The sequence below is a fragment of the Zalophus californianus genome, chromosome 13 (genome assembly GCF_009762305.2).
Source record: "Zalophus californianus isolate mZalCal1 chromosome 13, mZalCal1.pri.v2, whole genome shotgun sequence".
Taxonomy (NCBI): Eukaryota; Metazoa; Chordata; class Mammalia; order Carnivora; family Otariidae; genus Zalophus; species Zalophus californianus.
The window spans coordinates 52,413,605-52,431,422 of NC_045607.1; the positions used below are offsets into that span (position 1 = coordinate 52,413,605).

General features: G+C 38.8%; 1 protein-coding gene across 6 annotated transcripts in view; it reads left to right on the forward strand.

The window, feature by feature from the left end:
- BNC2 (basonuclin 2) overlaps positions 1–17,818 on the forward strand; it is a 420,917-nt gene that overhangs the window by 164,346 nt on the left and 238,753 nt on the right. For 4 of the 6 annotated variants that reach the window (XM_027616816.1, XM_027616818.1, XM_027616821.1 and 1 more), the window contains exon 3: positions 7,771–7,854. The exons of the other annotated variants lie outside the window; for them this stretch is intronic. In XM_027616816.1, coding sequence (XP_027472617.1) covers positions 7,771–7,854 — 84 coding nt within the window. The remainder of the gene's footprint in view (positions 1–7,770; positions 7,855–17,818) is intronic. 6 annotated transcript variants of the gene reach the window in all.

Below are 17,818 nucleotides of genomic sequence, written 5' to 3' on the forward strand. Positions count from 1 at the left end.
TGCCTTTCTAAAAAAAATACCACCCCCTCAAAAAAGAAATTCAGTGGCTTGGTGATCGAAATAGCCTCTTTCCCCTCATTAGAGATTGTTCCATTTATCCTCATTCTTGATTGCTGTGGAGAACCAGGGAGGGAAGCCGAGTGGAACTGACCCAGTGGCCAAGTTCGAGGGTACCTGGATAATTTTAAAGTCCTTTTAGTTTAAACGCTGAAGTTAATGTCTACCCCCAAATCATTTTCTTCTGTTGTTTGCCGCGTCTGTGGAGTTGGACAGACCACTGCTCAAGTGGCTTGCATATTTTGGCTTTCCCTCTTCAGAGTCTCCTTTTCTGACTGTCCATCTCTTCTTCAGAGTGAGATTTTGGGACATCCTGGATTTTATGCCTAATGGGTGGTACTTTCTTCTTCTCCCCCCCCCCCTTTTAAAGAGGGATATATTTTCTAAAACTAAACTATCATCTAGAGAGCTTTTGCCTTCTTAGTTCTTTTTTGATTTTCTTGTTTATTTATGCTTTAGATTCTCAAACCTTAATGCTGCTCAGCATCACCTGGCAGGCTTGCATAAACAAGTGGCTGGACTCCACCCCTGGGTTTTGTCACAGTGGGTCTCAGGTCTTTAGTCCCAAAGGCATTTCAGACAAGTTCCCAGGAGATGCACTAATCATGTGCCTTGGCTGAGGAGTACACTTTGAACCTCTGACCTAGACAGTTGGTTTTGTCTATCAGTTTGTTGTTTTGTTCAGTTTTTTTTTTTTTAACCCCAAAAGGGTAGAGGTTCTTCAGATTTTATTCACCTGTGTTCCCTGGAAGCTCCTTATTTTTAATTCATAGGTCAACCCACTAGCTTGAAAGAAAACTCAAAAAATTACCTTATTTTTAATTGTGAAGGGCTTAGTTGGGGCAGGAGTGTCCCAGTGTGAAATGTGCCATTTCTCATTCCTTCCCCCGAAGAAGGCAGTAACAGTCAGTGTCTCAGAACTTACACAGGTCTTTTTTTTTTTTTTTTTAAGATTTTATTTTATTTATTTGACACAGAGAGAGAGAAAGCGAGGAGGGAACACAAGCAGGGGGAGCAGGAGAGGGAGAAGCAGGCTCCCAGCCGAGCAGGGAGCTCGATGCGGGGCTCGATCCCAGGGCCCCGGGATCACAACCTGAGCCCAAGGCAGATGCTTAACGACTGAGCCACCCAGGCGCCCCTACACAGGTCTTTATAGTCTTTCTCAACAGAGCATTCTAGGAAGCCTTCTGAAAGTTGATTGACCTGGCCCCTAATTGAGACTAATTGAATAGATACTATTTTTTAGTTTCCCTAATTGCTTATATTATTCCTTTGTTACTTGAGGTTTACTTTACTTCCCTCAAATCCCTTCCTTCTCTGTCTCAAACTTTTCAGCTCTCATGGGAGTGTGTGCTCGGAAAGGGGTGGGGTGACATCTGGGGAAGTATCATTTACCTGTACTGTGTCCCTACTGCATGCTTAGTTAGGTGCTTTATCTGTGTCATCTCCTTCAAACTAGCCAACCTTACACAGTAAAAATATAATTATTCCCAATTTATGGATGCAGGAAACAAGACTCTAAATTGGTACTTTACTGATCAACTTTACAATGTACTGCCTTTGCGGTTAAAACAGAAATCTAACACCAAAGCCAGTGGAGTTTTTCATATTACCTGTCTTTAAGATAGTTGGAGTTGAGCTTTGAGGACAGAAAGAAACATAACCTGGGTGTATATAAGCATATTTGAAGTTTCAGGGGCAGCTGGATGGCTCAGCTGGTTCGGTGTCTGACTTGGGCTCAGGTCATGAACTCAGGGTCCTAGGATGGAACCCAGCTCGCTGCTCAGCAGGGAGTCTGCTTGTCCTTCTGCCTCTTCCCAAACCCATGCTCTCAAATAAATAAATAAATAAATCTTAAAAAAAGAAAAAGAAATTTCACTTAATGTCACTTGTCAGACTTGACAGTGTATATGCCCATCAGCAACAGTCTGAGGTGTTTAATTTCCAAAATACTGAATTACAAAAATGATGGTAAACTAGTTGAAAGTAATCAGATTTTGTACTTTTCTTTCTTAAGTATAAAGCTCATCCATGGCAAGTTACAAATAACTTCTTCATTCACATTTTCTTCAGTGCTAAAACCCACATAAAAAAGAATTGGACAAATAAGCAAACTCTCATATGGTAGAAGGTTTTTCTAGTAAAATACTAGCGTGGTAGTTGAGGGAACTTTGTCTTAATTTCAGTTCTATTCAGCTTATCAAATGTGGGGGAAGACTAGTGATGGTCCTCCGTTTTCTTGTTTAAAAAGAGTATGATAGAAATTTTCTCTTGTCCTCTTACTTGTCTGGTATGGGAATTAATAAATACTATGTGTAAAGCCCTTTGAGGGCTCTGGAAGAAAGATGCTATGTAATTTCAGCATTATTCATGGTCCATCAGGCTCCACAGGGGGTCACCAGGAAAGAGAGATTTTTACCTTCTAGTCTACATTTCACAGTATAAAAAGAAGGTATTGTCGTTTGTGGCTGTGAAAATCTCCTGTAATTGTACCTGCAGAGGTTGCTCCTATCACAGAGCCTAGGGCCCTGGCTCACCCAAGAGGACCAGCTCCCGAGGCAGAAAGAGAGTGAGCCCCAATTAAACAGTACCTGGCTCCTGTGAGGACGTGTGCCCACCCGCAGTAATCCTCTGTGTCTGTCAACCTGCTGAGTAGCAGAATCCCGCCTTGACCCTTTTCTGCTCTCTCCTCTCTCTTCTCGATCCTGTAGTTCATTATTCTGGGCTGACTCTAGAGGGGACTGTCCTCTGTCCTGCTCAGCTCTCCTATAATCTCTCATTATTACCATGTTCCTGTTGTTACAGCCCTGCCTCATCTTAAGGCCTCTAAGAATAAGCATATTTCTGGCCATTCTGTATTGGAGACTGGATCAATACTGTTTAGATTCACCAATTCCTTTCTGATGGTTAAGCAGTATTTTGATTCTTGAGCTTTAGCTTCTGTATAGTTGTCCCTTCTGAGTCTTAGCCCAACGTTCCACGGCTGAGAAAGATTAGGCCCAGAATGTTGTCTTTAGTGAAAGTGTAGCCTGAAAATTTAAGGTATAAGTTATCTGCACATCCAGCAACTTAGTTCATCTTCCTGTTTTTCAGTTTTTGTATTCATTTATTTTATAGCAGTGTTCAGTGTACATCTTCATCTTTATAGTGTTGGTAATTAATTTATTTCTTTCTCTGCTCTTTCTCACGAGCTCCTGACTAGCTTATTGCCAAATCTATTTCACTTAATGGTCTTCCTGAATTCTTTGTGTTATCTGAGTAATTTTTCCTCTTGCTGCTTGGCATTGTCTAACCACTGAAATGAGGCTGAAGTTCTAATCAGTGCTTTTCTTTAGCTTGGGGGGGTGACAGAGCTTGTACCCAACCAGTCCCTCCGTCCTCTAAGGGGACTTGTTTTGGGTTCTCTCTCTCCCACTCTCTGCTTCTTAAAACAAATTTTGTCTTTTCATTCTTTTCCAAGTTTTTCATGGGTTCAGATAGTTTCCCTCATCCCTGCAACTGCTAGTCTGAAGTCACCAAAACAGATGCCCTTCAGAACTGATCCAGGCTTGTGGCCAGCTTAACTGAAGAGTCTTGAGCTGACAGGGAAGTTAGTTTGTTTATTTAGGCTCTGACTTTTATAGTGCCTATCAGGCAAATGGCTACCTGAGTGTTCAGTGTTTAAAAATGAGATTTCAAATGGGCCCTAACTCTGCAAGAAGCATCCCAGATTCTGTAATCCCTTTTCTTGGTAACGTGTTTGTATTCTCACGTTATCATTCCTGTGCCTCTTTGTTTCTTCCATTGTCCCCTTCCTTACACACACCTTTTACCTCATTCAGTTTCCGTTATTCTGAGGAGGAGCTCCTGTTGTGGGGTTTGTTCAGTCTTCTTTTCAGAAGTCTCGCCCCTAACAGTTTATAATGTGTGATCTCAGTAAACAAGAACTGTGTGTGTGTGTGTGTGTGTGTGTGTGTGTGTGTGTGTGTGTGTGTGTGTGTGTGTGTAGGAAGCCTGCCATATTTCCTCCCTGCCCCACGGAAAATGTGTTTTCTGGAAGCCCTTTTGACACTGAAGTGAATACCCACTGGCCCTCCCTTGCTGAATTCCCCTGAGAGGGGGAAAGAGGGAGAGAGAGAGGGAGGCCTTTATGCTTGTTGTCATACCTTTTGTTCCTGTTTATACACAAAGTAGGCTGTAAATAGCTCTCTCACGCACCATGATTCCTTTGAGGTATGTCCTGGAGAGTAGATATGCACTCAGCTTCTGCTTACCCTGGGGATTCTAGAGGGTCCCTTTCAAGGTCTCCTACTTCCTGTTACAGCAATAGCAGAATGAAATTTAGATGAGTACTAGACAATTACTATCCCATAATTAAACCTGTGGCATACTGTTCAGAAATATTAGCCAATCGGTTTAGTATTTTTGGCTTTTAACTTAAATGTTTTTATTATACTGAAAGCAAAATATGCTAAGATGCGAAAAAGAACAAAAAATAAAAAGTCCCCTAGTCTTACTACTTTTCAGAGATAAAAAATCACTTTGAAACATTCTGTGAAAATCATTGTAGAGAACTTTGTTTTAAAAGTATGGCGTTGAGGGATGCCTGGCTGGCTCAGTCGTTAAGTGTCTTCCTTCGGCTCAGGTCACGATCCCAGGGTCCTGGGATCGAGCTCCGCATCGGGCTCCCTGCTCCGCGGGAAGCCTGCTTCTCCCTCTCCCACTCCCCCTGCTTGTGTTCCCTCTCTCACTGTGTCTCTCTGTCAAATAAATAAATAAAATCTTTAAAAAAAAATAAAAAAAAATAAAGTATGGCGTTGAAAAAGGCACTAAACACTGGCATGAAGGAAAGCAGATGAAATTGGAATTCCCCAAATTAATTTAAATTTTGTATTCCAGAGAAAACAGTAGTGAGGTACATACCATATTTTATTATCTTAATTTACACTGAAGTGATAATAAGGGGCTGGACAATTTATGTCTGCTGTATCCGTCAGTCATGTTTTTGATCATTTCTAGCTAGCTGTCTCACTACTGAGGCTTCTAAATCAAAAGGCCTAATGGTCTAGGTGTGCAGAATTATAACTAATTAGGTTATCAACTTTTATATCCTTTGTGTTTTCCTTGGTACATTTTGATGAATTAGGAAACAGAGCGTGCTTTTCCCTTAAATATTTTTCTTTATCTGATACTGCCACGAAGTGTGGTGGGTGTGGTAGGAGAGGACATCATTAGACAGTGAACCCAATGGTGCAACTGTGCAGTTTTGTTTTAAGTCTCAATTTCCTCATCTTTAAAATGCAGGAGTCCATTTACCTGGATCCTGATGGATTTTTTCTGCTCAGAAACCCTCGGATTCTGTTTGAGAGTGCTAACTCACGTCCCTAGTGTAATTCTTTTCGTGATTTGGAAAGCAGATAGATTTCTGGTAGCCTGGCACTGTTTCCTTCCAACTTATTCACAGACCTTTTTGTTTTCTCTCAGAAACTGTGTATTTCTAAGTGTCGAGGTTGTAATCGCGTGTAATTGTCGCTGTTTAACTTTCTCCTTTGCTCTTGAGAGTGTTTATAAAATGCATTCTGTGGGGTGGGAGGTGGTATAAAGGAACTAGAAACTTAGTATTGGTGACACAGTCTAAAAACATTAAGATAAGTGGGAATTCGTTTTGTGTACATAAAATATTCTTTACACTTGATTTGCAGTATATATTCTGGCTCATGGAATGTGCTTTAATCAGTTAAGTAGTCCCATTTATTGAGGTTTTATAGGAAGCTGTGGGGGGGGTTGTTTTGATGTAGAATATTCGAAGATTAATTTTTCCCCAGTTCTTCTATTGCACCTTAGGGAGGATTACTGTTGCAGAACTCATTAGTGCCCCTCCATATGTCAGCTGAGGGGTGGCATCAGCATCAGTCTGTGTGTGCCCCAACACACATACACAGTGTCCCTGCTTGTCTCTTTGCCCCATTTCTTTCTCATTCCTCAAGTTAGAGGATAATTTCGCATTGTTTATGTTGTCCTAAACCACAGAGCAAGTAGTGGGTCTTGATAACACACTTTCTCCACTTCCTTTGTCTTTTTTATAATTTCTTTCATATGAAACATCAACAAATACCTCTAGATGGGAAGCCACAACTTTTGCATGTTTTTTGTTAACTTCTTTGAAATATGTTCTCAGTCTTCTCATTTCTTAAGTTTGGGAATTGCAACTTTCTAGTATGGGACCCTGAGCTCTAGTTATTTACCTACTCGAAGCCTCTGTTTTGTTTTGTTTTTTTTTCATTTGTCAAAGGGAGATGCTCATAACCCGTAAGATGGTTGCAAGGAATAAAACAGGTTAATCCATGTGTGTAAGGTGCCCACATGGTGACTGGCACATCACAAGTGCTCAGTAAACGTGACTTCTCTTGCTTCCCACCTCTTGGGCCCCACTGTGAAATTTGTGGGTGAAGAGTGGTTAAGTTCAAAGACAGGTGATAATTTGTCCATGTCACCTTATGGACATGAGCAAGAAGAAAGAATGCAAGACTTAAAAAGAATAGGAGAGTTGGTCCCAAAAATGTCTGCAGAATTGACTGAGTGCTTTTTTACAACAGTAGTAATATTCACTGGTAAACTTGCTAAGTGGACTTCATTGAAAACTGTTTAAATTTGAAGAAGTGAACTGATTTGTGGGTCGAAAGAAAGAGGGAAATATCTTCTAAGGCAGTACACTTGGCTGAAAACTGATCTCTGAACAAAGAGAATTGACTGGCACAGATGATCCTAAGTGGAGCTAAAGCACAGACCAAAACAGCAAAGGTGGGCCTTGATAGGGAAAGAAGACAGGTGGAATGAAGCTGATTGATGGATTGAGATTATGATAAAGATAATTGTATGATTAACAAAGATAGTGTGTGTTTGGAAATATTGAATAGTGATTTAGAGAACTTTTTTAAAAAGCAGAAACAGGTTTAGATGGAATCTAAGTCCTTTTGTCTTTATCTAAAAAAAAAATCTAAAATGAAGTAAGCAAGTAACAGTAGGCAATATTTTGAGATGAGATCACCTGATTAAGATAGTTTCGAAAGGGAATCTTTAGTGGCTTTCCATATAGAATTTTAGATATAGAGAAATATTCTAAATTATTGCTATTTTGTTATCATCTTTATTATTGGAACAGACATAAAATAAGCCTGTTAAAATTTAGAGATCATGAATAAAAAAAAATATTGATAAAGTCTGTCTATGCTAACCTTTACCATAAATAGGAAAAATAAATTTGAACAGGAATTTTAACAGCAGAAAGGAACTCTAGGCATTAGAGAATACAGTGTTCTTCTTCATTCTCACATAAGAAAATTAAAAGAGGGGAAAAAATGTCACCAGTGTCAAGTAGAGATTCTCTGTTTCTTTTCCCCTGTACTTTAATCTTTTCTCCTCCTTCCATCCAGAGATACTTAGTACATGCCTACTTTGTGCTACATGCTGTGGATACAAGGGGGAATAAAAATTTTGTGGATCTTTTCTTCTTAGAATTTGCCTTCTGATAGTTAATAAACTTGGTTACATGATAGTCATAATATATTTGACATAATATATTTGACGTACTAAGTGTCAAAAACCAATGGAGCCATGATGGCCTGTTTCATACTTGCAGTTGGAATGTCCCTGCTTCTGTCTGGGTCAAATGTATTTGTGTGTAGTTCTCAGCAACCTCCACACCCAGCATCTAACTTGGCCATATTCCCCCAGGTTCCAGTGGCATGTGCTGGCAGAGTGCTGGGTGCAGACTTTTGCCCAAACCTGGAGGAGCCAGACCAGAGGCTGGAAGTCCAGGTTGGAGTCTTATTGCTTTATTAGTTGGGGGTGGTGTGACAGAAACAGTGGTCCCTGGAGGCCATACAGATATATCAGTGTCATCAGGAGATGGACAACTGTTGAGACAGGTGTAAAGGAAGAACCAAGGTAGCATGTGCACCACAAAAAGTCCTTTTCAGGCTAAACTGTCTGTAATTGGAGATAATTCATTTATTCATCCATTTAAGAAACGGTATAAACTGCAGTGGATAAGAACATGGTTTCTGAAGGCTGGCTGCCTAGGTTGACAAAAGCTACTGTGAAACTTTTGGCAAAGTCACTCAAACACACTGAGCTTTAGCTTTCCCATCTATAAAATGGAGACTTACCACCCAAGGTGATTATGAGGAGTAAATGTTCTAACATATACGTAGCTGTTAGCATAGGGCCTGGCACATAACAGGCATTCAGTTAAGACTAGCTCTTATCTTTTCAAAGCATTGTTACCACGTGCTTGGTACTCTGCTAGGCACTGGAGATACATGGTGAGCAAGTCATGCTTCCTGCATGATAGTTTCTCAGCTCAGGAGAACAGAAGCCATTAGGCACCATACTAGAAAAGTATGATTTAATGATAAGTATCTTCCCTTTTCTTGTATGGGGAGATATGTCCTGTGATTCAATATTAAGTTCATTAGCCAAATGAAAGTACTTAGAATTCAGTTCATGTTACGTGGTCTTGGGACATTAGAAGTAGTTTGGTATATCACAGATAAAAAATATAAAAATGACACCGTGGTCAAAGACCTACCTCTACTTTATGTCCATTTAATATTTAAGGAATGTGTGTGTTACTAATGCAGAGATATTGGCTGAAGTTGTAACATGGATGGCATCCCCTAGCATGAGCAAACACATACTATTTTTTTTTTTTAGGACCTGCATTTGCATCATTTTCTAAATTTTCAGACTTATAGGATGAGCATGATAAGCTTGGTTTTAAAGCATTTTTACTGATTTAGACACTCCGCATGAGAAAGGAGAATAGTTTTAAAAATTGACTTCTTCACAGTTGGAGAGAAGGTGGAAGTGTTGGTAGGAGGAGGTTTCAGTTTTTATGGTACTGAAGAGTGTACCATCTCTTGCACACCTGCTCTTGGCCTAGGGAAGACCACCTGAGCTCTGCTATGCCACAAGCTGGTACTGTCTGGGTGGTGTATGGCTATGGTACAATAGAAAAGCAGGTGTGACACATATGAGACATGATCATGTATTTCCCAGTTTTAGAAAGCGAACAGCTTGTGTGTGACACATAAATGCAGAGTGATGGAAGACTTTTCATGGAGAGTGGTCTGATCCTTGACCTCTTTGGGTAGGACGAGTGATGTTCTTCAAACATATCACCTGGAATGGTCTGTCATGGGTGGTTGTTGGATAATCTGTTTGTGAACTTTGAGTTATGAAGCAAAGAGCAATGGGTTTTGCAGATGTGACTGTGTGAAATAAAACTGAAAGAGACCAACGGAGCATATTATTTTAACATACCAAGAGAGAAGATGTATATTTACTAGTTTAAGTGAAACCCTGGTTGTAGGTAGTTAAACATTTGTAGAGTTGACAATTCATCACGGTCCTTGCAAGGAAGACCAAGCCCCCGGGCAAAGAAATGAGTCTCATTTTATTGGACTCCTCCTCTTACAACACCATTTTGGCAGACTGAGTGGAAAGGTTGAATCTGTTCAGAGTCAAGTGTGGTGAATTGGTGCATTAACTGGGACCCATTTGAACATTTCCTTCTCTTTTTCCTCTTTCTAAATATGGCTTCCATACATTTTAATGATATCTGGTACATATCCACATTATGTCAGTCATAAAAAAACCTGACACTTAATATGTTCTTCACCAGCTAACAATTTCAGGAGTGGTTTTTAGCTTAGAGTCCTTTCATTCTTGCTATGGCATGTATCTGGTCTTTTCTTTTTCCCTAAGAAATGAGGCATTTCTTAGTTTTTAGTCTAATTCTGCACTCCAGGGAATTCACCCTAGGACGTGCCAGAGGCATCTATTTTCCCTGCTTGGATCTCAGGCTGTCCCCCAGGGCCAGGCATCATAACCACTAGAGGATTTGCTGTTTTGGCCTCTTGATTCTGAGAATAACTTCTTGTACACCTTGACTTAGGAGCAGTAGTTTGTTTATATCCTTTCCTATGAAGGATTTTCATTTAGACACACAGCGCCCATATCTGATTTACTTTTCTATTTTGGCTGACATAATTTCTCATAACTGGTGGAGTCCTTTTCTGTTCTTACCTCTTTCCTTTTCACTCTTTTTTTCTATCCCTAAAATTTCAGGTGGCTAGCAACTTTATTGCTTAATAATCCCAAGATCCCTCGCACACTTTCATGAACATATCTTTGGTTTTGAATGACTATTATCCTGAAGTCTGTGTCTTACTTGACTTTTGCAAGGGTGTTTGCTGGCTTTTTGTGTTAATATGCTTGATTTAGAAAAGTAGCTGGAAATCAAGACTTTGATTCACTAATTTTATTGATTTTCCTCAGTGGTTTTTGAAGTGGGTATGAAACCGTACTTTCTTTTAGCTTGGGAGGTTAACTGATGTATATTAGCAAAAAATTGTGCTCTTATATAATTATTTTCTAGGAAGTGGTTATTCTAGTTTAGACTTCCCTTAATTGCTGTTAAATATTATATTTTCAATCAGAGAAAAGTTACTTTTTAAGTCTAACTCTGCCTTATCCTGTATTAAGTTGTTACATCTAACCCAACACAGTTCCTTTCTTGGTTGGGAATTCAAGATGTGGGGTTGACTTGATATTTTTCACCACTAAAGTGCTTAGAAAATTAGAGTAAATAATGAACCAATATTTCAGTACCAGATTAGACACAATTTACTGTGATGTTTCATAAACCACAGACTCCTTTCTTCTGTGAATGCGTGAAGGATCACTTTTTTTTTTCCCAGACATACCGGGGTGCAAGTGTAAATTTCCATAAAATTTAAATGAGGTGCTTCCTGTAATTAATGAACAATTGTGGCTGCACTCTAGTCTGCATTGTAATTAACCGTGATCAGGCTTGTTTAGTGATGACACTGTTCCTGTAATAATTTGACAAGCTACTGTGAATTTGCCAGGTTATTAAACAACCTGCAGCATTCACTTATGGAATCACAGGGATGAGCTTGGCGATTGCTGCTAGTTAAATGCAGCATAAGGGTGAACTGAAAGCTGCTTATTGAAGTCTATCGATCACCATGACCAGATTTAAATTCCTATGATTTTGGAGAAGTTAATTAATTTTGTGTGGGTTGTCTCGAAAACTTTTTATTGCATAATAAACCTGCTAGGGCAAAGCTGGTCATTTTTATGAACTCATAATGAAGCCAGCAAATTTTCTATATTATTATCACCAGTATGGACCGAAAAGAATTTGAGGTTTCTCCTTCCCACCCTATTAAAGAGGTATGATTATTTAAAAAACAACAACAAACTGTTTCCTCTCTAAATTCATTCACAACATTCAACATTCCTCTAATACAAGTTCACTGTATGTGTGTGTGTGTGAGAGAGAGAGAGAGAGAGAGAGAGAGAGAGAGAAACAACAGATGACCTTGTGCTAAACACAGTCATGTTGCAGGTAGAGCGAGCCATCTAAGTGGACTGGTAGCCTTATGTCCATGGTCACTAGTGCACCCGCCTTCCCCAACCCCCCCTTAGGTTAAGAACTGTTCAAAACCTTACTGTCTAGTTACTGTGGTGTCTTTCATTCAGATTCTGTTTATTGACTAAACCACAAGGATTCCTGCCCAAAGTACCAGGCGGTCTATGCTTGACTGATTTTGATTTTCTAACATCAGCCCTGGGGTTTATTTGAAAAATGTACATACACTGCAGCTTTAACAAGTCAAGTGACTGCATGTTTTTGACCACGGAGTAGAGTATATCTGAAGATCATTAAATTTGGGGGGGGAGGGGTGGAGAATAAGTGTAGTAGTCATTGTACCATTGCAGAATGTGTGTGTGTGTGTGTGTGTGTGTGTGTGTGACACATGGTTTTTGTCTTTTCATCTTCTCCAAGAGCCAGAAAGTTTCCTGCCGTTCTCTTTCCAGCTATTGACAAATGATTGCCAGATGTGAGATCTTTGCAGTGCTCTTTCCCTCAACAAACCTGCAGCGATGGGATATTTGATTCTCCCTTGCCCATTTCATCTCCTTTCCACATCTGCCAGGGACACACAAGCAATACATCCCTACATGAGAGTTTAAAGTTTATTCAGCTCCTTTTCCCCCTCCAATACAGCGTTTGGAGACAACAGAATGAGGTCCATATGACTCTCTCCCAACTTCACTGTATGAAATTAGTTGTTTATTTTACTTATCTACCTCTTAGTAATTGAACTATTTCATTTTAGTTTCGGTCCATGGAAAATTTGATGCAACTCTGGGAGTGCTAAGAGTTTCCTATTGTTGTCTGCTTGCTGCAAGTATGCCATCATCTCGACTTCTCTCCGATTGCTTCAGTTCTGATACAAACTAGACTGTTGGTTTCATAGAACTTCCTAGGAAAGCAATTTTAATAAACAACTGTCAAAATGTAAGTGTAGCATGTCTGTAAATTTCAGTAGGCATTTAAGATTAAAAGAGTCTTCTATGAGGGGGAATAGTCAACTTGTTTGGCTTGATTAGCTTACCCTGTATTTGTGTCCATTGTCAAAGTTGATATGGATGAGCTCCTAGTTTTAATCCCAAATAGTTTATAAAAGAGAAAGTATACTGAGTTTTGGAGGCATCTGAAATTAGCCTGTGTAGGCCACACACATAATCACTAACATGCACAGAAGCCTTTTGCATCTGCTTGGAATCTGTATTGATATTGATTTTTTTTTCTCATCTCAGTTTGAAGATATTTTCCAAAATGCTCTTATAGCTTATGTTCATACTATAGGGTGGGCTGACACAGGTGGCCTTTCAGTTTTCCTATTACACTTTTTGGCAAAGAAAAAGGCCCCTTATTCCCTGAATAAGATCAGCTTTTTTTGTCTTTTTTTTAACATTTAAAAAATAATCCATAAAATGTCTGCCACATGTTCTCTAGTTGATGGAAATGTTTTCCGAATTAGAGCTGTAGTATTGGATTCTTATTGTATCAGTGCTAGTGTGTTTACTGTTTCTGCTACCCTGTTAGCTACTCTTAGCTACCTGTGATTATATGAATTTATATTTTTTGTGAATGTAAAATGATGAATATAATCACTATTTCTGAATTTCATACTGAATAAAAATTTTGGTTTTTTAAAAAAAGAAGTAAATGGTTTTGCCCATTATTAGAATCAAAATAAGGAAAGTGTGAAGTCTACTTTTCAGTATGTTCTTTAAAAAAAATAACCAGGCAACAAACAAAACCTAACAAGCACAAAAACAAAAAGCCAACAGTCCCTGAAACAAATAAATCTTACTAAGCCTAAGAAAAATAGGTAAATCAAAGTCATCAAGATATATACGTGAAATGTGTGCAACTTTTTGTATATCCATTATATTATACCTCCATAAAGTTTAAAAAAAGAAAAAGGGGTGAAACTGTTTGCCACAAGTTCCCAAAATGTTGTATGTTTCAGTTGGAAGTGAATGCTGAATAGGATAGAAGAAAATTATAGTTGAAGATATAATGATAAGGGGCACTTGGGTGGCTCAGTCGGTTGGGTGTCTGCCTTTGACTCAGGTCAAGATCCTGGAGTCCCGGGGGCGCCTGGGTGGCTCAGTTGGCTAAGCAACTGCCTTCGGCTCAGGTCATGATCCTGGAGTCCCGGGATCAAGTCCCGCATCGGGCTTCCTGCTCAGCAGGGAGTCTGCTTTTCCCTCTGACCCTCTTCCCTCTCGTGCTTTCTATCTCTCATTCTCTCTCTCTCTCTCTCAAATAAATAAATAAAATCTTTAAAAAAAAAAAAAGATCCTGGAGTCCAGGTATTGAGCCCTGCATCTGGCTCCCTGCTCAGTGGGGAGTCTGCTTCTCCTTTTGCCCTTCCCACTGCTCCTGCGCTCTCTCTCTCAAATAAATAAATAAAATCTTAAAAAAAAGATATAATGATAAACCATTCAGAGTATTTACTCTCGAAACCAACATGATGATCATAGTGAAGGTAGTAAGTTTAAACAACACCCTTCAGAACAAAATTACCAAAACCAAGAAGGATCCCTGTGGAAAAGTTGATATTTTTATTGTCCTTTGACATTCCCTGAGGACTGACGCCAGGTTAGGCACTCAGTGGATACCAGGGCCTGGGAAGGTGGAGGTGAAGAGCTCTTTCATAAAACAACAAGGTTAGGGACTCCTGTGGCGGGAGCCAAGTTCCTCCGAGTGCAGATCACTTCACATCATTTGCCTTTGCTAATGCATTTCCTGGTTTCTCATGCCTTCTTTCTCATGCCTTCCTGCTTTTTCCTCAACATGGGTACTCTGGGAGGCAGAGAGGTGCTCAGCAATGGAGGTGTCATCCGGCCCGTGTACCTAGGGAACGTCCTTCAGAGGACGACTTGTCACCAGCCGTCAAAGAAGAGAGTGGCTTTGTGGTCTCTGAACATCTGGCAGCGCTGCACAGGAAGCTGAGGGGGTGTCATTAATTGTGATGAAATAATTTAAACCATCAGGAATAAATGAGGCTGTTAAGCTAAGTTCAGATTCCATTTGCCATGCACATGTGTCTAGCAGCCTGTGTGCAGTTAAAAAAAAAATTGAATTATATTAGCTCATGAGTCGAAGTGAAACAGATACTGTAAATGAAACAAGTTGCTGTGTGGTGATGACATCGTGTTGAACCACTTCACAGAGTTACAGTTTGTAGGATCAATATATTGAAAGTGGTACATTACTTAATGAATTTTTATATGAAAGCATTCTTATGCGATTGAGGGATAGAGTGAGGACGAGGGGTTTATTGGAATACAGGATGGGTAGGTGGATGGGAAGAAAGAAGCAAGCTATCCGGTCAAGGCGGACTGGGTAGGTGGGGTTCTTAGCCTGCTAAGCCAGACTGGATTGATGCACAGCTCACCTTTCTATGGATCTGGCTTTGGGTACAATATTCATTGCAAGTGTTCTGTGTACATACTCTAGGCAGGAGGACAGTTTTTCTCTGATAACCAAATTCTGATGTTCCTTAGAGATCTTCTGACTCTTTGGGCACATCTACCTTGTTTTCTGGACAATCGGGACAACTATCTTGAGTGACAGATTGTTCCTCAAGCAAACAGACGTATTTTCAAGGCTTTGCAAAATCGTGAACACTGATTTCAAATGTAATTTTCAAGTACTGTGGAAAGAGGCAGCCCTAATTTCTTGACAAAGGAAAGACTGTCAGGTTTGGAATGTCAGGGCATCTCTGAGGTTTTGAGCACTAAACTGAGCAATGGTGTGTATGTTCCAAAGTACATTTCTAAAATAAAAGTCATTCCTTTACACATAAGCAAAGTTTTCAAACGTGAACTTTTATTTAGAAATAAACACAGAATTTTGAAAAATAAAATGAGACTGTGTAGGTACAGAAAGCATTTTTAAAAACCACTAAAAAAGGTAATCCCTCTGTCACATAGAGGCGATGGTCCAGCTCTAGCGAGCTTTGGACGAGAGTCATTTTAATACAAACGTTTTACCCCACTTTGCTCCATCAGTCTCCTCTTCACCTCACTGCCTTTCTATTTTCCTTGTTATGTACCTCCATTTTTTCTTCTCCATTTTCTCTTTCCTTTCCATTATTCTTTTAATTTTTATTCTTTTATACTTGTTTCTCTTCACAACCAATTCTGTCTTCCATAAAAGTGAACTGCAGTTTTGTTTTCATTTGTAGTCCTCGTTTTTTTGCTACTAGTTAAAAGATTAATATCCAGTTACTTGAATTGTGAACTTAGAAATTTTAGGTTGCATTTTTACATAAATTTGTATGAGCATTGGTGGATTTTTTTAAGGAATGTGACTAGACCTTGATTAGTTTTGTTTGTTTCTTAAAAAAGGAATGCAGGATACTCACTAAATCATCCCTTTTCCTGGACTTTTGAGTGGAATTGTTATTGATGAAAGCCAGAAATTTGTGGCTCCCACTTACCCTTTCCCTGACATGAGGACGACATTCAAATCAAAGTACTTGAATTTCCTGACATCTAATAGAGCAACCAGTAGTTAGGAGATTGCTTCTGTGTGTTTTGATCTTTGGATTTCATTTTAATTGATGAAAAAGAACAGGAAGATTTGGCTTCTTCAGATCTATTTTCTTGGCACTATTGGAAGGGTTGAAGGGTTGTGTGTGTACATAAGGCCTGTGTCTAATACACAGCAAGTAGTGAATGCATTATTGTTATGATATAAATGTATTTTACTAGCTTCTCTTGGCTAAGCAACTAAAAATTAGCAAGACTTTTTTTCCTGAAAATTTCATATACTGCATCCATTTAAGTTATATTCACTTTTAAAGTTCTATAATTTTTTTTCCATGAGATTAAGGCATCCACAGCGAACATAGGGAGTTTTGAACAAAATACCTGTGCTTTTCTTTCTTTATTTGGAAGAAATCACTGCATTCTGTGGTGCCTTTATTTATTTCTCAAAACAAGTAAGAAAATGATAGTATACTCAGTAGTTGCTTGAAGTTTTCTTTTGCAGGAGTCTTAGTAAATAATTAATAGATAAAAAGCAGTTTCATGAACTTAAGTTCCTTCCTCCCTTTTATAATTTAGTGGAGTGTGGCCTGGATGCCCCTACATATTTTCAGGACATTTTTTTTTTAAATTTTCTCCTGCTGTTGTTACTATTACTCTCTGCTTAAGTATCATTAAATTCATGGATTCTGTATCATGAGTTCTATATATCAAGTACATTACAGATTAAATAAATCTTGGTTGCATGGCCTGAGAACCTACCTACATTCTGTATTCTCTCTCAAAACCACTGTATTGAGGGAATGTTATCTAGATTTCAGATAATCAGCTTAACATAAGTTCTTGTTGGGAACTGTCAGTATGAATATAAGAAATGTTGAGTAAGGTGCTTATTTGTACTTTATGTAAGTTCCTAAGTCATAACAGCTTTGTAGATGCTTCATAGAAGGAGAAAGAAAAGATAAAGATAGAAAAACAGGAAGAATTTTAATTCTTGGCTTGAATAGAGAGAATTGTATGTGTCAGAATGTGTGCATGTATATGGATTTTGTACATGTATATCTCATTACATATAAATGTGTATATTTTATGTTTATAAGAATGACTAGTGATATTCTGTTTGAATATTTTGAGTTAGTCATAATGAGTAACATTGCAGAAATGAGGATTTACACTGAAAACACATAGTCTACCTTCTTCCACCTGCAAAAAAAAAGGGGGGGGGAACCTTCTGTTAGGGTAGATAATGGAATGTCTGTGTGTGAGATTCTTTAGGACTCAGTATTTTTTTCATACGATTTCATAATTTAAACCTGGGAATTATCTGAATTATTTATATAATCTAATGTCTTCATTTTATAGATTTGGAAACCAAGGTGCAGAAATTTTTCAAAACTTACTCTAAATTACATAGTTAGCAGAAACATTCTCCACTTCTAATGTGTCAGAGCCTTGAAGAATACTGTTTACTGGTTTTTATTCCTTTAGAGTTTGTCAGCATTATATGGCAAGGTTCTAAGTTCTTATCACAGAAAATTATTTGACTCATTGTATTCCTTGTTCTAGATATTCTGAGTGAGCATTAAGAACACCAGAAGGCTACACAGTAGCCTTTAGGTACCACAGTAATAGTGTTAGCAGGTTCCCTCATGAAAACAGCAGATCCTTCTGTCTGATGCAGGAAGTGTGTTAACTTGATGCTAAGAAATGGGATGTTTGGGTCTGGCTTTTTTTCTTTTATTTTCTAGGAAGTGTGAATTCATTATAGAATTTAGGTGTTTGACAAAAGCTAGTTCTTGAACATTAAGAGGTGGAAATAGTTCCATCTAAATAATCA